Source organism: Corvus hawaiiensis, chromosome 11 (genome assembly GCF_020740725.1).
Source record: "Corvus hawaiiensis isolate bCorHaw1 chromosome 11, bCorHaw1.pri.cur, whole genome shotgun sequence".
NCBI lineage: Eukaryota > Metazoa > Chordata > Aves > Passeriformes > Corvidae > Corvus > Corvus hawaiiensis.
In genome coordinates, this window is record NC_063223.1 from 20,117,978 (window position 1) to 20,137,801 (window position 19,824).

General features: G+C 64.1%; 2 protein-coding genes across 4 annotated transcripts in view; both read left to right on the forward strand.

Annotated features, from left to right (window-relative positions):
* Window positions 1–12,992, forward strand: part of BSN (bassoon presynaptic cytomatrix protein) — an 88,007-nt gene extending 75,015 nt beyond the window's left edge. For 2 of the 3 annotated variants that reach the window (XM_048315325.1, XM_048315327.1), the window contains 8 exons: window positions 202–6,840; window positions 7,586–9,701; window positions 10,005–10,741; window positions 11,092–11,185; window positions 11,314–11,457; window positions 11,639–11,693; window positions 11,782–11,879; window positions 12,356–12,992. In XM_048315325.1, coding sequence (XP_048171282.1) covers window positions 202–6,840; window positions 7,586–9,701; window positions 10,005–10,741; window positions 11,092–11,185; window positions 11,314–11,457; window positions 11,639–11,679 — 9,771 coding nt within the window. In that variant the 3' untranslated portion in view covers window positions 11,680–11,693; window positions 11,782–11,879; window positions 12,356–12,992. The remainder of the gene's footprint in view (window positions 1–201; window positions 6,841–7,585; window positions 9,702–10,004; window positions 10,742–11,091; window positions 11,186–11,313; window positions 11,458–11,638; window positions 11,694–11,781; window positions 11,880–12,355) is intronic. The other variant, XM_048315326.1, reaches the window with a different exon arrangement.
* A 2,174-nt stretch (window positions 12,993–15,166) lies between these two features.
* Window positions 15,167–19,815, forward strand: LOC125331768 (acylamino-acid-releasing enzyme-like). The gene is made up of 22 exons (XM_048316115.1): window positions 15,167–15,213; window positions 15,825–15,954; window positions 16,054–16,180; window positions 16,259–16,346; window positions 16,441–16,516; window positions 16,591–16,754; window positions 16,827–16,964; window positions 17,053–17,144; window positions 17,255–17,295; window positions 17,373–17,494; window positions 17,657–17,717; window positions 17,786–17,883; window positions 17,960–18,011; window positions 18,096–18,184; window positions 18,299–18,437; window positions 18,515–18,598; window positions 18,673–18,753; window positions 18,850–18,938; window positions 19,041–19,231; window positions 19,310–19,412; window positions 19,486–19,592; window positions 19,662–19,815. Exons 1-22 carry the CDS (start codon window positions 15,202–15,204, stop codon window positions 19,765–19,767), a joined length of 2,190 nt encoding a protein of 729 aa, XP_048172072.1. The 5' UTR covers window positions 15,167–15,201; the 3' UTR covers window positions 19,768–19,815.
* Window positions 19,816–19,824: the final 9 nt, after the last annotated feature.

Below are 19,824 nucleotides of genomic sequence, written 5' to 3' on the forward strand. Positions count from 1 at the left end.
CACCTGCCTTTGTTAGCACAGACAAGTTGCTGGTGCGCCACTGAACTGGGGGACACAGGGTGGCCCCCAGCCTTTGTTCTGGGCTGGCTCCCAGTGGTGCCCAGACTTCCTGTGTGCTCCTTGGGAGAGGGCTTGAGGGGAAGTAGGAACAGCAGCTCTGGAGCTGCCTGGATCTGACTCTGTGTTCTTCGTTGCCTGCAGGATGGGAGCAAGCCTTACCCCTCAGACCTGTCCCGCAGCCCCCAGAGCCTCAGCGACACCGGCTACTCCTCCGACGGCATCTCCAGCTCACAGAGCGAGATCACCGGCCTGGTGCAGCAGGAAGAGGAGAAGCTGAGCAGCACCGGGCTGGCCGGGCAGAGCCCCCCCAGCCCTTCTGAGCTCACTAAGCTGGAGAGCAGCATGAGGCCTCTCCTGGAAGGCCGGGGCGCACCGACAGAGTCCCCCGAGCGTAGCAAGAGCCGCACAGAGCCACAGGAGGACCAGCGGCAACAGCAGCGGCCACGGTACCTCTCCATCACCCCTGAAGCCTTCGACTCGGATGAGGAGCTGGAGGACATCCTGGAGGAGGATGAGGAGTGGGACAACCAACGGGAGCGTCGGGAGAGTGCGGAGTCCTCAGATGAGTTTGGCAGCAAGCTGCGGCATGACTATGTGGAGGACAGCAGTGAGGGGGGCTTCTCCCCGGTGCCCCCCCGGACCAAGGGCCAGGAGGCAGAGGTGACCGATGAGGAGTTCATGCGGAGACAGATCCTGGAGATGAGTGCTGAGGAGGACAACCTCGAGGAGGAGGAGGAAGGCTATGGGCGCACTAAGTACAGCATCCCCAAAGCTGGGCAGAAGACTGAGGCAGAGAAGGGCAAAGAGCCAGCGTCGGCCAAGCGGCGCCTGCCACATGGTGCCAGCAGCATGTACACAGAGGAGAGCAAAGAGGTGGAGGCAGTGGAAGGTGATGACTTGAGCACAGCCCAGGGTGGGCTGCGGCGATTCAAGACCATTGAGCTGAACAGCACAACTGGCTACGGCCGGGAGATGGAGATTGGCCAGGAGCCAGATACCAGTCTGGACCGGGAACCCGAGCTGGAGATGGAGAGCTTGACAGGCTCCCCCGAGGAGCGCTCACGGGGCGAGTACTCCTCCACCCTGCCAGCCACAACGCCCAGCTACACCTCGGGCACCTCACCCACCTCCATCTCCTCACTGGAGGAGGATAGCGACAGCAGCCCCAGCCGCCGGCAGCGGCTGGAGGAGGTGAAGCAGCAGAGGAAGGCTCGGCATCGCTCACATGGCCCCTTGCTGCCCACCATTGAGGATTCGTCTGAGGAGGAGGAGATGCGGGAGGAAGAGGAGCTGCTGCGGGAGCAGGAGAAGATGCGGGAGGTGGAGCAGCAGCGCATCCGGAGCACAGCACGCAAGACCAAGCGTGACAAGGAGGAGCTGAGGGCCCAGAGGAGGAGGGAGCGCTCCAAAACCCCCCCCAGCAATCTCTCCCCCATCGAGGATGCCTCCCCCACAGAGGAGTTGCGACAGGCGGCAGAGATGGAGGAGCTGCACCGCTCCTCCTGCTCCGAGTACTCGCCTTCCATTGACTCAGAAGCGGAGAGCTTTGATGCTGTGACCTCCAAGCTGTACAAGTCAGGCAGCGAATACAACCTGCCCACTTTCATGTCACTGTACTCCCCGACAGAGAAGGTGGAGAGTGGTGCCAGCCAGCCCACCAGCAAGCCCCTGAAGAGTGCCGAGGAAGCCTACGAGGAGATGATGAGGAAGGCAGAGATGATGCAGAAGCAGCAGGTCCAGCAGGCCCAGCCGGCCTCTTCCTACAGCAGCACCTACCAGCAGGTTGGCTACCGCAGTACTGAGGGCCAGAACGGCTTTGAGTATCAATATGGTGAGGATTACCGGTACGACGGCGGCCTCACGCACCCCTCCCAGCCCGACTATACCAGTGCCCTCCCGAAGGCAGGAGCGGTGTATGAGGAGATCCTGCAGACCTCACAGAGCATCTCCAGGATGCACCAGTCCTCTTCCTTTGACCTGGCCCTCAAGCAGGGTGAGAAGGTGAAGGGGCAGGAGGAGGCGTACCAGGAGAAGCGTTTCCTCAATGCCGAGAGCGCCTATGCTGACCTGCTGAAGCAGAACGGTGGCCCGCTCACCCCTGGCACCAGCCCCACACAGCTCTCTGCTCCTGTCTCCTTTGCCAGCTCCGACAGCAGCATCGGCAAGACTATTCCTGATGTCCGGGTCACCCAGCATTTTGCAAAGGAGGGACAAGACCTAGCCAAGCTCCAGAGTGCCCCAACAGCACCCAGTCCAGTATCCAAGGCTACTACCACTCCTTATGCTTATAGCAAAGGCACCAGCACGGTGACGACAGCAGCAGGCAGCCCTGGGAGTGCGCTGCAGAGCTACGTCTCACCAAGTCTGGAGGCCCCATCCGTAGCTGGGAGAAGCTACATTCCATCAAAGAGCACTGTCAGCTATGGCTCACAGACAGAGGACACCAGCAGAACCAGGACGGTGGAGATTAGTGTGCAGACAGCCAGGGAGAAGCTCCCAGCTGCAAGTGACAGCAAGCCCACACTGCCCAAGACATACACCTTCTTCAAGAGCTCCAGCCCTCCGCTCTCACCCACCTCTCCGACACAGAGTCCCACCCGCACCACAAAGGCCACGGCAGAGTTTTCCACGCAGACACAGAGCCCAGTCCTCTCCTATGAGGGTCCTTCTGCTGCTGCTGCTGGCCCAGACGCCTCTTCCCCCATGGTGGCGCAGGGGACGCAAACGCCGCACCGGGCGGGCTCGCCACGCCTGACCCGGCAGGCCTCCTCACAGGACTCCCCTTTCATGGTGATCACACTGGCGGCCGATGCAGCCAGCCAAACCAAGCCAGTCAGCTCTGGCGCCTTGACGTCTCCCACTTCGTCCCCCACCAGGCCAAGCCGGCAGCTGCTGGCACATGGTTACACCCAGACACCGGAGCCTGAGCAGCCGGCAGGTGCCTACATCAGGGCACAGCCAGTGAAGGACCATGCCCAGAAAGCACCTGCCGTGACTTCAGCTGCCGATGGCATCACAGGGCTGTACAGCTGGGGAGCACTCCCTGCGGAAAACATCTCCCTCTGCCGCATCTCCTCCATCCCCGGCACATCCCGGGTGGAGCCAGGGCCCAAGGTGCCAAGCAGCAACGCTGTGGACTTACGGACCGCATTGAAGTCTGCCCCCATCATCATAACAGACCAAGGCATGGATCTGACGTCCTTGGCCACCGAGGCCAGGAAGTACTGCCTGACCCTGGACCACATCCCAAACCGGCAGTCCACGGCCATCCAGCCCTTGATCATCAACCTTAATGCCCAGGAACAGCCCCACGCCATCATCGCGGCAGCCAGCACTGCCAGCTTGGCCATCGCCTCTCCCATGATCCTCTCGCAGTCCAAGCAACCTGTGGTCTATGGAGACCCTTTCCAGAGCCGTGTGGATTTTGGACAGGGGACCGGAAGCCCAGTGTGCTTGGCGCAGGTGAAGCAGGTGGAGCAGGGTGTCCAGACAGCCACTGTCAGAGCCAGTGGGGTGGCCAGTGGCAAGCCTGAGCCCACTGCTGCCCCCCAGACCAAATTTGCAAGGTACGGCATGCCGGGCCAGATGGCAAAGAAGGACGTGCTCCTCACACAGACCGGTGGGGTGCAGAATGCCGGCGGCCTCCCACAGTCCTTCCCACCAGAGCCAGGATCAGAGGTGTACCGGGCAGTGCCAGTAGAGCTGAAGAGCCAGAGCCCTCTCCTTGCCCTGGGTGGCAAGAAATCCCAGGTGATGATGGTGCAGATGGAGGAGTCAGCAACTGGCCCAGTGACCAAAGTGCTGAAGGAGGAGGCACCACCCAATGTCCTGGACCTCACAGGCGTGAAGCCAGAGAGCCAGGTGGCCTGCTGTGACATGGTCTACAAGTTCCCTTTCGGTGGCAGCTGCACGGGTGCTTTCAACCCCACTTCCAAGATGCCAGAGAAGAAAACCGGGGAGGCGGCAGTGGTGCCTGGTCGGAAAGCCAGCGGGCCAATGTATGGCAGCAGAGAGCCAGAGCTGCCAGAGACCTTCCCTTACCGGGAGCAGCCTGCCCCAGCACCTGCGCTCTACGAGGAGCAGAAGTTTTACCCAGCCAGCGCCTTTGGACGCCTCTACTCCTCCATGTCAGACACGAACCTCTCTGAAATCGGGATGAGCTACTACCACACAAAGGGGGATCAGCCCTTCCCTGCCCCAGCAGGTGATGCCGCCGTGGACCTCAGCACCATGAAGCACTCCTACAGCGTGGGCTTTGCTGAGGGGGGTTACCTGGGCCAGGGACTGCAGTACGGCTCTTTCTCTGACCTCCGCCAACCAGGAGAGCTGCTGAGCCACCCGTTCCCCATGCGGAGGTACAGCTCGGCCTCCAACATCTACTCTGACTACCGTTTCTCACACCGGGGGGAGCTGGCCAGCTTCCAGGAGTCCAGCCTGGCCCACTACAGTGCCACCACGGCGCGTGAGATCAGCCGCATGTGTGCTGCCCTCAACTCCATGGACCAGTATGGGGGCCGGCATGCCAACGGCCCTGATGTGCTGCCATATGGCCCCAGCACCGGGCAGGGGGGCACAGCGGGGCTGGCAGCTCAGCAGCAGGGCCCTGTACCCCCCAAACCCAGTGGGATGTACAACCCCACCTTCCCCGAGGGACGGCAGGGCTTCAGCAACCTGGCACAGTACAACGTTCCTGGTGTCCGCCTGGGCACCATCCGGCAAATGCTTCCTTCCTCCGCAACCGTGCGGGCTGCCGATGGCATGATCTACTCCACCATCAACACCCCCATTGCCTCCACGCTGCCCATCACCACCCAGCCAGCCTCGGTGCTGCGGCCCATGCTGCGTGGGCTATATAGACCCTATGGCCCAGGTGGTGTGGCAGCAGTCCCACTGGCCAGCTTGGCCAGGCTGCCAGTTGTCACCCCCCGTGTCCCGCTTGCAACACAGGGCCTCTACCGCTTCCCGGCCCCAAGCCGGCCAGCCCCAGCCACCTCGATGATGGAGACACCCGTCTACCTGGGGAAGCCTGTCGCCAGCACAGCACCAGCAGCGGTGGGAGCTGCTCCTGCTCCCAAAGCCCCCGCTGCTCCCGCTGCCCCTGCCAGTGGCTTGCAGAGAGCAGAGCCACCACCGGCTGCCCCCCGTACAGAGGTGCCGGCAGCACCAGCAGCCCCTAAGGAGAGCGGGCCAGTGGCCACAACACCCAAGCCACCACTGGATGGAGCTCAGCGGGAGGAGCGGGAGCGGGAAGAGGAGCGTCAGCGCAAGCAGCAGGAGCACGTGCTGCAGCTGGAGCGGGAGCGCGTGGAGCTGGAGAAGCTGAGGCAGCTGCGGCTGCAGGAGGAGCTGGAGCGGGAGCGCGCAGAGCTGCAGCGGCACCGGGAGAAGGAGCAGCTGCTGGTGCAGCGGGAGCTGCAGGAGCTGCAGTGCATCAAGCAGCAGGTGCTGCAGCAACAGCAGGAAGAGCGGCATGCGCAGCTGGCACTGCAGCGGGAGCAGCTCGCCCAGCAGCGCCTGCAGCTCGAGCACATCCACCAGCTCCAGCACCAGCTGCAGCAGCAGCTGGAGGAGCAGAAGCGGCAGAAGACCATCTTCCCCACTCCCGTGGAGCCCACTGCCCGCCCACCCGAGGGGCCCGCTGAGGCACCACGGGTGCTGCCACACAATGGGCAGGCATGGCCCCCGCCAGGCCAGACACCCCCAGAGGGTCCCGCTGGTCCCCGCTACCCTGCACCACAGCGGCCACTCAGCAGCTCAGCCTCGGACATGTCACTTCAAGTCGAGGAGTCCTGGGAGCCTGGCCGGGGCATCAAGAAGAGGAACTCGATGCCACGGCTGCGGGATGCCTACGAGAAGGAGACCTTTGCAGCGCGGAAGATGGCAGACAGCAGCGTGCAGACAGATGAGGAGGACGGCGAGGAGCGGTTCATGCTGTCGCGGCGGCGGCGGACGCGGCGCAGCGCTGACTGCAGTGTGCAGACAGACGAGGAGGACAGCGGGGAGTGGGAGCAGCCTGTGCGCCGCCGGCGCTCCAGGGCCTCACGGCACACTGAGGCCAGCACTGAGGGCAAGACAGATGGGGCGACCCGCACAGCCAGCGTGGGTATCCAGACCATCAGCGACTGCTCGGTGCAGACTGAGCCCGACCAGCTCCTCCGTGTCTCCCCCTCCATTCACATCACCACCCATGACCCCCGAGTGGAGATCGTGAAGTACATCTCAGCCCCAGAGAAGACGCAGCGGGGTGAGAGTCTGGCCTGCCAGACAGAGCCAGAGCCAGCTCCCCAACCTGGCGTCGTGGTCCCCCAGCTGACAGTGCCCACCACCATCCCACCCTACTCCACCAACCTCCAAATAGTGAGCACAGGCCCCCTGGACCCCCACACTGTCCGGCAGCAGACCCTGGGCAAGTTTGAGAAGAAGAAGCCAGATCCCCTGGAAATTGGTTACCAGTCCCATCTGCCGGCCGAATCCCTTTCCCAGCTGGTGACCCGACAGCCACCCCGCTCTCCCCAGGTCCTCTACTCACCTGTCTCCCCCTTATCCCCCCATCGCCTCCTGGAGTCCTCCTTCGCCACCAGTGAGCGCCTGAACAAGGCCCACGTCCCCCCACAGAAGCACTTCACCACCGACTTAGCCCAGCGCCAGCAGACGCTGCCACGCCCCATCAAGACCATGCAGCGCTCCCTGTCCGACCCCAAGCCCATCAGCCCCACCGCCGAGGAGGCTGGCAAGGACAGGTTCTCCCTCTACCAACACCCGCTGCTCCCCAGCTCACAGGTACGTCACCACAGGGAACAACCTTACCCTCAGGGAACAGCCCCAGGAGGCACCTCGGGACATTTCAGTTTCATTAGCGCTGTGGTAATTAATATTTCAAAAGGCCGGCTCCCCGCAGCAGTTGATGGCAGCCAGCAGGCACAGACGTGCGTGCCAATACCAGCAGCTGGAGGGAGGCCCTGGAGGTCCACTGGCTGCACGAGCCTGTCAGCAGGCAGGAGATGCTGCGGGTTGGCAGCATCAGGGCTGTCCCCTGCTCCAGATGGGTCCCCCTTCTCTCTCGAGGAGCGACCACCATGCACGGCTCCATTTAGGGTTGTGGTGATTCTTGCTCACACCTTTGTGCCCACACACTGAGGTTGCCTTGGGCAGTCTAGTGCCCAGCCAGGAAGTCCCCGGGCAATTCCTGGGGCAGCAGCACCCCCGGGCAGTCCCCCAGGTCCCTCTGCCAAGTGCCTGCGGACAGAAAGCATTTTTTGCAGCAGAGGGTATGCACATGGCCAGCTCAGCGCTTGGCCGGCTGCCACCCCCGGTAATTACTCACGGAAGGCGCCCTGCCTGTTACTTCCATCCTATTTATTGTGCTTTTACATAAACGCTGCTTTCTCAGTGCGTGGGGGAACACGTGCACAGCGGGATGCCTCACTCCAGCCCCTAGGGCACGGGAGGAGCACTGCAATGCTTGGGGTGGGACGTGGGGGGACACCCACCTGCCCCCCTGACCAGATGTCCCTTGGCTTTGCAGGTGGGGGGGCTGCAGTCGAGCTCGCTGGCACGCAAGGTGAAGCGGACACTGCCCAGCCCACCACCTGAGGAGCCCCACGTCCCCCTGGCGAGCCCAGCTGCCTCCCAGCTCTACCTGAGCAGCCTGGCTCCCAAGGCCACCGCGCCTGTCACCAAGGCCAGCCTGCTGAAGGAGCTGGACCGCGACCTGAGGCTGGTGGAACACGAGGCCACCAAACTGCGGAAGAAGCAGGCGGAGCTGGACGAGGAGGAGAAAGAGATTGATGCCAAGCTGAAGTACCTGGAGCTGGGCATCACCCAGCGCAAGGAGTCGCTGCTGAAGGATCGGGTTGGTGGGCGGGACCACCCCTACCTGCGCTACCCCGGCGATCGCCGCGACTACCTGTCGGACAGCGAGCTGCACAGCCTGCGCCTCGCCGCTTACGACAGCGCTGGCCTGCGCCCTGCCGGGCAGTACCCCGACTATACCGCCGCCGCCGCCGCCTCCTATGGCGCCTACCCATACCCTGCCCCGCAGGGCCCCGCCGCCTTCCCGCCACCACGCCTGCAGCACCCCCAGTACCCCACAGCCAGCACCTCACAGGATGGCTTGTCGGCAGCCCCGCTGCCCACCTTCACCTCGCCCGGTGGCTTCTCGGCCCCCGGCACCACATACCCAGAGCTGGGCACCCCAGCCCAGCCAGGCTTCCAGCCCCAAAACCCCTACCAAGCCCCAAGCGCCTTCGCTGGGGCAGCCACCGTGCCGGCGGCACAGCCCGCCCTCTACCAGAGCCCGGCAGACATAGCTGGTGGGCACCAGAAGCCGCGGCAGACCTCTCTGGCCGACCTAGAACAGAAAATCCCCACCAACTATGAGGTCATCGGTGCGGCCACCAGCTCCTCTGCTGTGCCTGACGTCACCTTCAGCACTGCACCGGCGAGCGGTGGCTACGAGCAGTACAAGGCACCTGAGACCCGTCCAGCTGAGAGAACCAGCGCGGCACCAGGCCCCTCGGCCAGCTACTCTTCCGAGTCCCTCTACACCAGTCTGGAGCAGAACATCCCCCGTAACTATGTGATGATCGAGGACATCAGCGAGCTCACCAAGGAGAGTCCAGCAGTGGACGGGCAGAAAGCAGAGCCGGTGGGCACGAGCACCGACAGCCGCCACAGCAGAGACAAGAGTGATCTAGGGGACGCCGAGGGCTCCAGCCGTCCCTGCTGCTACACCAAAGCCGAGGAGGAGTCTGAGGAGGACATCTATGATCACCATGGCCCTGACCATCGTGGGAAGAACAGCTACTACCGGGGCACAGAAAGCGATGGCAGGGTGTCAGGGAGCTCCACCAGCTCGAGCTACTACTACGGGGACAGTGAGTACCGGCACTCCTCACGGATGGACAAGCACAGCTCTGGCACGCCACTACCGAAGCATTCATCCAAGAACCTGGCACCCGCTGTCGTCTCCTCCAAGCGCAGCAAGCACAGGAAGCAGGGCATGGAGCAGAAGATCTCCAAGTTCTCCCCCATTGAAGAAGCCAAAGACGTGGAGTCAGACCTGGCCTCCTACTCAACAACCACCTCTATTGGCAGCAGCAACGTGGCCTCCAGAGCCAAGAAACTGCAGGATGAGATCACCTATGGCCTGAAGAAGAATGTCTATGAGCAGCAGAAGTACTATGGTGTCTCCAGCCGGGATCTGGTGGATGAGGAGGAGCGGGTCTACTCTTCCAGCAGCAGAACCCGCTCCTCTGGCTATGGAGTGGAGAAGTCCTCCAGCCGGGAGATGGGTGGCCGGAGCAAGTCCTATGAGCGGGAGAGCATGGAGCGTTCCCAGAAAGTCAGCTCCAAGCCCTCATCGCTCAGCATGAGCCAGAGCCGTGGGCGGGCGCCCATGCGCTCGCAGCCCTCAGAGGAGGAGAGCCCCGTCAGCCCCATGGGGAAGTCGATGGGGGGATCACGCACTGCAGGAGGGCCAGGCCCCCAGTCAGCGGGAGACCCCTGCTCCCAGTTCTGCTCCAGCCACTCGTTGCCTGATGTGCAAAAGCACATCAAAGACGTGCCAAGGAGTCACTCGTACAAGCACGAGGAGGGCTACGGCATGGATGATGCCCATTGCGTTGTCTCGGACAGCGAAGGTAACGGCTCCCCGTGGTGATCACCCCAGAGCATGGCACTTCCCCGGGGCATGCCCGTCCGCTCGTACGCAGAGACACTCTCACCGCCTCAGTTTGCTTGACACGTGCCTTCCTCCCCCTGCCCTGGGTGTTCGGTGTTAGCCGGTCCTGCACGGTGCCCTGCTGCGCCGCGTCCCGTCCCCACCAGCACGTGCTGTCCCCCGCGCGCGTGCCCGCTGCTTGCCCCTCCCACTTCATTGCATGGCTTCCACCCGCACAGCCTCGAGCGAGAGATTGACTGTGGTTTGTTTTTGGTTTCCGAAGCCTATCATTTGGGTCAGGAAGAGACAGACTGGTTTGATAAGCCCAGGGAGGCACGGGCAGAGAGGGTCAGGCACTACGGTGGCCACTCTTCCTCGCAGAAGAGACCCCCAGTTAAGCACACCTACCACGATTATGATGAGCCCCCTGATGAAGACCCATGGCAGCACGACGACTACCCCCAGCACCGCGAGCACCGGCACCACAGGGAGTATGATCGCCATTCTGGCTCCTCCCGGCACACCACTGATGAGCCCCCACGCCGCTCGGCAAAGCAACACCCACGAGAATCTGGCCGCCATGAGCCCCGTGGCCATGGGCCTTCAGCTGGCCCCAAGAAGGTGCAGCAGCCCGACTCCCGCGCGCCTTATGGCCCCAGCTCCGCTGATTACGCCCCGTCATCCCGCCCCACTGCTCACCACCATGGCACTGAGACCCCCAAGGCACAGAAGCCTTCCCAGCCACATGGGTCGGCCACACCGGCGCCAAAGTCAGAGCCCCTCTCACACCCACAGCAGCCAGCAGCCAGGCAGCAGCAGGCAGGGCAGCCAGCAGCGCGGCAGCAGCCGGCAGCGCGCCAGGCTGCCCAGCCAGCAAGCTCGGCACAGCCTGAGACCAGGGGCAGGACACAGGGACCCCCCTCATCTCGGCCACCGCAGCAGCAGCCAGGGCCGGCCCAGGCAGCAGGGAAGGCACCGGCCACACTCCACACACAGCCGGGTGGACACCCAGCACCGGTGGTAAGTACAGGCTTAGCTGGCCAGGCTGCCTCCTGACCCCACAGCTCTGCCGGGAATCGGCACAGCTGGCTGCGGCCAGGGGCTGGCAGGGGAAGCGTTGGGGATGGGAGCCATGGGGTAAAGTGTATCCCACTCATATGCTCACTACAGACAACCCTGGGTGCTGTGGGAGCTGCCATCCCCTCAAGGGGAGCCAAGAGGGGATATCACTATGTCCTGGATCTCTTGCTGCCTCTTTTGGAGTTGTAGAGCAGTGTTTGGGGGTTTCGGTGACACCTCCCGGCCTGGGCAACCCCCGGAGGATGCTCTACTGGGAGGGTGAGCCCTGAGAGCTGTTTTCCCCCTTCCAGACGAAAGCGGAGCCAACGGACACATCCAAACCTGCAGCAAAAGTGCCACAGCAGCCGGGGAGAGCGCCGTCAGCACAGCCCCTGGGAGCAGCAGGTCAGTGAGCCCCAGCGGTACTGTGCCATCTGTCCCCCCTTGTGCCAGCTGCCTGGCACCACAAAGCTCAGCTGAGCTCCCCCAGCTGGGCCTGTCCCCTGCTAACAGTGACTTCGTTTGTCCCCCAGCAGACAGCAAGGCCGGTCCGAGGACGGCCGGGCCACGTGGTCCCGCGGGCATGGCCACGGGGCAGCCCGGCGGGGAAGGAGAGAGCGTCTTCTCCAAAATCCTGCCAGGGGGGGCAGCGGAACAAGCAGGCAAACTGACTGAAGGTGAGGGCTTCTCCCGGGATGGGGACAGGATGGTGATGCTCTTCTGCACCGAGACAGTCACACACCTTGGGGATGGCTGGCTGCAGCCAGTGGGATGCAGTGCTCCCACAGTTTGGGGCTCAGGGAGGTGGGGGGCCAGGGTCACTGCGCCATACTGACACCTCTTCTGGCTTCCCCACAGCGGTGTCAGCTTTCGGCAAGAAGTTCACTTCGTTCTGGTGAGAGAACGGCACAAGGTGAGTGCAGCCAGCACCGGGCACTGTGCCATGGGCTCTCCCTGCCCTAGCCGTGCCTGATGCCCTCCTCCTCCCTTCCACACTGCAGGAGTTTGGGAAGTGAGTGGAGATTTGAGTCGTTGCACTGGAAAAACCTATGAAGAAGCCAGTGAATTCAGCACGCGGCGCCAGACTCTGAGTATAACAGTGAGTGTACAGGGCACACCTGCACACAAGTCCCCTGTGCCATGCCGTCTCTGAGGTTCCAGCCGCAGTGGCACCACTGTCCCCCCAGCACCTGCTGAGCCCTGCCTTGCCACACTCCCAGCCCCCAAGCTGGGAAAGACATAGCATGGACCCATCCCCTTCGTGCTGGGCCACTCATCCCCATCTTCATCCCCAAGTGCTGGCCCCAAGCCAAGGCGTGGGGGCTTGGCCTTGTTCCCCAGTCTCGGAAGCGCTGGTGCAGACTCTGGGTTTCCAGGGAAGATTTGGGCGGTCCAGGCTCTGCTCCGGGAGTCTGTCCAGCGTGGGGGCGGGCGGGGGCGGCGGCAGCTGCTCCGCCGGCAGTGCCTCTTGGCTCTCTGGGGCTCTTTCGCTCGGGCCAGCGCTGCCGCTCGGCGGGGTCCCTTCCGCGGGGAGGGGCTGCTCGGACTAACGCCTCTCTCTCTGTCTCTCGCAAGCTTTTGAAAGCAGGGCGATCCCTGGATGCTGGACCAAACGGCGGCCGAGCAGGGGCCCGGCGGACGCCCCGGGGCGGGTGCCCCCCACGCCTGGCGAGCAGCTCCGGCGCGGCACACGGCGAGCCCCGGCAGCTGCCCCGAGGGGATGGGCCTGATCCGGACCATCGGGTCAGGCCCCGTAGGTGGGCTGCGGCCCTTTCTCAAGATTATACGCAGAGTTGCTCCCTCTGAACCCCAGCTCTGGCCTCTTCATAGGTTTTTCTCCCCCGCGAGCCGAGGGCTGGGCGCCGTGGGCGCCGCTCCTCCTTCCCGACCCCACCCGCCCCGCCGGGGCCGTCCCCGCGCCCCCTGCACTGCGGCCGCTCCCGGCCCCGCCGGGGAGCCCCGGAGCGCGTCAGCTAGGACCTAACACTGTTTCACTACCGAAATACGAGGCCATAGGACTCTGACAGGCGGCGCGGCCGGCTGGGCGCGCGTCCCGAAGCCATTGGAAGCATTGAAAGGGCCGCGCTCGCCCTCGCCACGCAGCCAGCGCGCCTGCCGCCGGGCACCCCTTTTCTTTCAAGAACAGCCTTAATCATCCCACTTTGATTTCTGTGTATACCTCATCCGCACCGGGGGGTGGGGGGGGCACGGGGCGTCGTCAGGGGGGGTCCTTTTTTTCCTCGGTTTCTTTGGGTTCATTTTCTTTTGGTTTCGGGGTTTTATTTTTCTAAAGTTTATACCAAATCCTCTTCCCTCTTTGCTTTGTGCGATGAGTTAGCACACGGGCTGTCGTCTGTAGAAGCAATAGAGTGCAGGAGGCTACACAAGAGCACAAATCCCGTGGAACAAGATCAGGAGAGCTTTGCCTCCGGCAGTATCCTTCCTTTTACTGTGCAATCCAAGTCCTTCTCAAGCCATTTTGCGGGGACGGCCGGCGCAGCGGCCGGCGGCCAAAGCCCACTCGCCCTGCCAGGAGGGGATTCCCAGGGGGGGAGGCAGCCCGAGGAGGGGGCTCGCCCGCGCCCCGCCGCCTCCCCGCGCTGGCAGCGCCCCGCCGGCACCCCCGTGGCGGGGGGCAGCCGCCCGCTCACCCGCCTGATGTTCTATGCAACGAAATAACACGACTCCAGAACAAGACCTGTGAATAGCTAATCAGTTCAATGTCGCGCCTAAGGGTTCCATCGCAAAGCGTGCCGCCGAGCGACCCGAGAACTATTCTGTACCGACCATCCGTGCGTATGAATTCGTGGCATGTTCGACCCACGGAGGGCCACTTTGCCAAAGGGCAGCCCTAGCGCCCGTGACCGTCTGTCCCGTCGTAGAGCATGGCTTGCTACTTCTCTGCACGGTTCCACCCGCCTTTCAGTGCTTGCTGTTCTTTGCCTGGACTTTTCTTTTTTTCTTCTCCATCAGTCCATCGCTGTACTGAAAGCTCTTAGCAGATTTATGCACTTGTGATCGAGGACCCGGCTGCCGCGGGAAGTCCACGCTTTGTTGTGGCAGGTCCCTCGCCGGGAGCTCTGCCGGTGCCCAAGGCTGGGGCAGGCCGGCGGCTGTGGGACGGGGATCCCGGGGGCAGCCCCACGGAGGAGAGCCCCGGCCTCGCGCACAGCCACCGCCTCGCCCCGCCGATGACAAGAGCAGAGCCTGAGGGTGCCTCCCGCGGGCCGCCGGCCCCGCCACTCCTCGCGCTGTAAATACTTGTACAGTGTGTAAATCGCACGCGGGACCGAGACCCCCGCCGGGGCCAATCTCGCCGCCCGAGCACATCCGCCACCTTGCCTTCGTGCCTGCCAGGACCGGGGGCACGCAGCCCCCCCCGCCGGGCCGGGCCCCCATCCCTAGTTGTGGCAATCTGCTGGACAGGGCGGGGGGACGGGGGGGTGCAAAGATCGAGGGCCGAGCGCGGCTGGGCGCCGTTTCCAGCGGTAAATGCGATGCCGGGTGCGCTCCCTCTGAACATTGTGACGGTGTGCGTGTCTGCTGTGCTCTGTGCCACCCGTAGTGACCCCGTACCGTGCCGTACCGTGCCGTACCGTGCCGTACCACCCCCGCCGCTGTGTCGTGACTCCCTCCCAGAAGCTGCCCCCTCACCAGGTGTTTCTGTGGGAACAGAATAAAAAGGACTTGACACAAACCACGGACTGGCCCCGATTCTTGCTTGCCTGCAGTGAGGGGGGGGGGGGGGCGGGATCCGGGACCCCTGGCCTGGTGGGGGTGGCTGGAATGGGTCTAGTTGTCACCAAGCATTGTTGAGCTCTGCCACCCACACCTGGGCTGCTGGGATAGGGGTCCCTGTGGGCATCAAGGACCCAATCTCACCTGCCTGGCCACGCTGCTGGGTCTGGTGGCTCCAAAGAGCCCAATCCCCGTTGGCTGGGCTGCTGGGATGGGGGCTGCTGTGGGCACCATTGACTCAATCTCACCCCCCTGACCAGGCTGCTCAGTCCCATGGGCCCTCAATGGCCCGATTCCCCCTGGCCAGGCTGCTGAGCTGGGGATCCCTGTGCCCCCCCAAGAGCCTGATGCCCCCGGTCCTGCGCACGGAGCCCCTGTTCTGCAGCCACCTGATAAGTAAACCACCCCGGTGCGATCCAGAGGCTGCGGGGCCGCGACCTGTCCCCCGGCTGCGGCCTCAGAGGGGTCCCGCGGGCGATCCGGTGTCGGGGGACGGCCGCCGGGACACGTGGGGGGTGCGGGGAACGCCGGTGCCTACGGCTGCAGCGCCGCCCGCGCCCACCGGGGGGCGCCTCAAGGCGGGCGGCGGCCCGAGCGCCGCAGCCAATGGGAGGTGCCGCAGGCCGGCGGCCCCGCCCCATCCCGGAAGTGCCGGCGCTGGCCCCGCCCCCCGCCGCGAGGACATGGAGCTGCCGGTGAGAGAGGGTCGGGGGAGCGATGTCAGAGCTCCGGGACCCCCCCTCCCTTCGGTCCCGCTGCCCCTCCCCGTCCCTCCCTCGGGAATCCCGTCCCGCACTTCCCCCCCCGCCCGGCGAGCCCGGCACCCCCGACCCTGCTGGTGCGCTGATTCTCCGGTTCGGCAACACCCCGGCACCCCGGGAACTACCCCGGTACCCTTCTAATCCCCTCATAGACCCCAACTACTGCAGGACCCTCCTAGGCGCCCCTTGCACCCCAGGACCTGCACCCCGTCTCCTGGTACCCACTGGTACCCCAGCAACTGCCCCAGTACCCTCCTGATCCCCGCTGTGTACCCCAGTGTCTGCCCTCCAGTGTCCTCCTGGTTCCTCGCACCCCATTAATGCCCTGGCTCTGCACCCCCAGTACTGCCCCAGCCCTGCACTAACGCCTCTACGCTCCTCCCCTCATGTACTCCGATACCTGCCCCAGCTCTTCACCCACAAGCACTGTCCCCAGTATCCCCCAAAATCTCCCCCATCCACACTGGTGCCCCAGTAAGTGCCCCCTGTGCCCCGTCACTCCCCAGTCCGTGCCCCCCACCCCTCCAGCCACCCGTGTCCCGCAGGTACAGCCACGTGCGGAGGAGCTGTCGGAGCTGTACCGAGAGCTGAGCCAGCACCCGGGGCTCAGCACCGCCTGCCTCGGCCCCGACCTCACCACCCAGTACGGGGGCAAGTACTGCAGCCTCTACACCGGTACGGGGATGGGGAGGACTGGGGAATGGCCAGAGGGGTCCGGGCAATCCCTGCCTGCCTGGTGAGGATGCAGCTGGTTTCCCACCCTGCTCCCCACAGAGTGGTCACAGCGGGACCTGGCAAGGGCTGAGAACATCAAGTTCTGCCGTCAGTACCTCATCTTCCACGATGGAGCCTCCATTGTCTACTCCGGGCCCGCTGGCACCTGCTCTGAGATAAAGGATGAGTGAGTCCCACCCCCACACGGGGTCCCTGGGGGGGCTGATAGTGGGGGGCTGATGGGCACTCACCCACTCACCCACAGGCTGCTGAGCCGTGAGTCCCCCAGTGGGATGCTGAAGGCTGTCCTGCGCAAGGTCCCTGACAAGGAGAAGGAGAAGCAGTTCCTGGAGGTGAGGAGGGGTCTGGGGGAAAAAGGATACTCACTGGGGCTTGGGGCTGGATCCATGCTGTGTCTTGGGGCCACCCTGGCATCTCTGCCCCCAGGTCTGGGATCAGAACCGGAAGGTGAAGAGCATTGACCTGACAGCGCTGGACAAGCACGGCAGCGTCTACGACGATGGTGAGGGGCTGGGGGATGCCAGGCAATGTGGGGTTCCAGGGGACAGGGTGGCCAATGCTGACCTGCCCCTGCAGACCAGTTTGGGTGCCTTGCCTGGTCTCACTCGGAGACCCACCTGCTCTATGTGGCGGAGAAGAAGCGTCCCAAGGCTGAGTCCTTCTTCGAGAGCAAAGCCCCTGAGCTGGGCACCTCTGACGAGGACACGGGGCACCCCAAGAAGGAGGATGCACCGGTCAAGGTGGGGTCTCCCCACCCTGGGTCAGGTGGGGGCTGGCTGTGTGGCTGTGGGGCTGACCAGGCTGTGCTGCAGGGCGAGAAGTTCGTGTACCACGAGGACTGGGGGGAGACGCTGAGCACCCGCAGTGTGCCCGTCCTCTGCGTCCTGGACATCGAGGGCAACAGCATCTCGGTGCTGGAGGGCATCCCAGAGCACCTCTCTCCCGGCCAGGTCAGGATGGGGAGCTGCAGGGAACCAGAGAAGGGAGGTTTTGGGAGGCAGCAGCATTCTGAGCTGCTTATCTCCCCTCTCCCCACAGGCTTTCTGGTCGCCTGAGGACACCGGTGTGGTGTTCGTGGGCTGGTGGCACGAGCCTTTCCGCCTGGGGCTGCGGCACTGCACGAACCGCCGGTGAGTCCCCACAGGGCACCCCAGAGCCAGCTCTGCTGGTAACACCATGCGGGGCACCCATCCCACAGCCTGGCCCCCGGCCCCGCTGTGACACCCCTCTGTGCTGGCAGGTCAGCGCTTTTCTACGTGGACCTGACGGGCGGGAGATGCGGTAAGCAGTGCACACACCGACCCCGCTGGTGCCCTGGCTCCCCTGCAGCCCCTCACCATCCCCTCATGCCCATGCAGAGCTGCTCTCTGAGGACACCAGGGCTGTGTGGTCACCGCGACTCAGCCCTGACGGCTGCCGCATCGTCTACCTGGAGAACGACGTCCTGGGCCCCCACCAGCAGTGCAGCCGCCTCCGCATGGTGAGCAGCACCAGGGGGACACTGGCAGGCACCAGGGAGCTGCCAGGGTGCCCATGCTGCGGTGGGGCTGGCAGGAGGGCGGTGGTATCCCCTCCTTGGGCTGCAGTGGGGGCAGGCAGGCTGAGACCCTGCAAAACTTGCCCTATGCCATGTCTCTTGCAGTATGACTGGTACACCAAACACACCAGCACAGTGCTGGAGGCTGTGCCACGGCAAGCATGGGGTGAGTACAGCTCTGGGACTGTTGGGGGGGACTCAGGGGGGTGCTGAGTGCCACCACTCTCCTCACAGGTGCCTTCCCGGGAATCTACTGTGGCGCACTGCCAGGGATGTGCTGGGCTGCCGACAGCCGCAGGATCCTGCTGGACACGGCCCAGCGCAGCCAGCAGGTGAGGGGATGGCAGGGGACACAAGGGAGGCCTGGCTGGGTCAGGGCTCCACTGGACTCTGCCCTCATGCCCCTAGGATGTGTTCGTGGTGGACACAGCGACAGGCACCACAACTTCGCTGACAGCTGGTGAGTGACAGGCCAATAGGGCCATGCTGGTGCCAGGGGTGGGGAGAGGGTCACACCTGCAGGTCTGACCCCCCTGCTCCCCAGATGCCCCCCAGGGAAGCTGGTCTGTCCTCACCATCGACCGGGACCTCTTGGTGGCCAAGTTCTCCACCCCTAGCTGCCCCCCCATGTTGGTAAAGTCACATCCCCCTCCCCAGTGCCCACCAGCCTCTCAGCACGGGCACTGACCCCTCTCCCCAGTGCCCACCAGCCCCTTGGCACAGGCATTGACCCCTCTCCCTGCACAGAAAGTGGCTGTTCTGCCTGCCACTGGCCATGAGGCAAAGACACAGTGGATCTGCCTGCAGGACGCACCCCCTGTACCTGGCATCACCTGGGGCATCCACACCCTGCAGCCCCCACCAGAGCAGGAGCACCCCCAGTACGGTGAGTGCCCAAGGTGGAGTCAGACTGTGCTCCACCATCCTCACTGACCCCTGACATCTCTCTCCCTACCTCCACAGAAGACCTGGACTTCGATGCCATCCTGATGCGCCCAAGTGAGGGTCCCACTGCCCAGAAGCCCCCCTTGGTTGTGATGCCCCATGGTAAGAGCTTGTCCCCACCCTACTGTACCCCAGCCAGGTGGTGTCACCCCCCCCTTTACCTTTGCCATTTGTAGGGGGTCCCCACTCCGTCTTCACAGCCGGGTGGATGCTGTACCCGGCGGCGCTGTGCCGCATGGGCTTTGCTGTGCTGCTGGGTGAGTGACACCATGACTTTGGGTGACACAGCACCCACGGAAGGGCTGGGGTGGGGGCACAAAGGAGGAAGGGCTCTGACACTGTCCCCCACACAGTGAATTACCGCGGCTCGCTGGGCTTTGGCCAGGACAACGTGGCCTCCCTGCCAGGCAACGTGGGCACACAGGACGTACGTGATGTGCAGGTACGGCCTGGCACATAGTCCTGGGGCACCCTGTGCTCCCACGGGTGCCCTGAGTAGGGAAGGTGGGGCTGCCTGCTCAGTCGGTGTTCCCCATGGCGGCAGCTCTGCGTGGAGCGGGTGCTGCAGGAGGAGGCGCTGGATGCCAGCCGGGTGGCACTGGTTGGTGGCTCGCATGGGGGCTTCCTGGCGTGCCACCTCATCGGGCAATTCCCTGACACCTACCATGCCTGCGTGGTGCGCAACCCCGTGGTGAACATCGCCTCCATGGTGGCCACCACCGACATCCCAGACTGGTGAGTACTGCTGCCCCCAGCCTCCCAGGCTCCTTGCCATCCCAGCCACACACATGCCCCCATCTCTCTTGCCTGCAGGTGCCTGACAGAGACAGGGCTGCCCTACAAACCTGATGCCCTGCCAGACCCAGCTCAGTGGACAGAGATGCTGCACAAGTCACCCATACGCTATGTTGACCAAGTATGTCACTGTCCCCATCCCTGTTCCTGTCCCCAACAGCAGCGCCACTGCTGAGGCCATGCTGCTCCTGCAGGTCCGTGCACCCGTGCTGCTGATGCTGGGGGAGGACGACCGGCGTGTACCACCCAAGCAGGGGCTGGAGTATTACCGTGCCCTCAAGGCCCGGGGGCTGCCCACGCGGTGAGTGGGGTGCTGGGGGCTTGAGTTGTGGGGTGCGGACACAACACTAATCCCTATTTCCCCCTCCAGGCTGCTCTGGTACCCAGGGAACAACCACGCGCTGGCCAGCGTTGAAGCCGAAGCAGATGGCTTCATGAACATGGCGCTGTGGCTGCTCAAGCACCTGCAGTGCTAAGGGTGCTGACCCCTGCTGCTGACCCCCAATAAACGATGTAGTTCAGCACCCCAGGGT

Coding starts and splice junctions, on each gene's coding strand:
- LOC125331768 (XM_048316115.1), top strand. Junction 17,296..17,372: donor CCTGACGGGCGGGAGATGCG/GTAAGCAGTGCA, acceptor ATGCCCATGCAG/AGCTGCTCTCTGAGGACACC. Junction 18,599..18,672: donor CTTGGTTGTGATGCCCCATG/GTAAGAGCTTGT, acceptor TGCCATTTGTAG/GGGGTCCCCACTCCGTCTTC.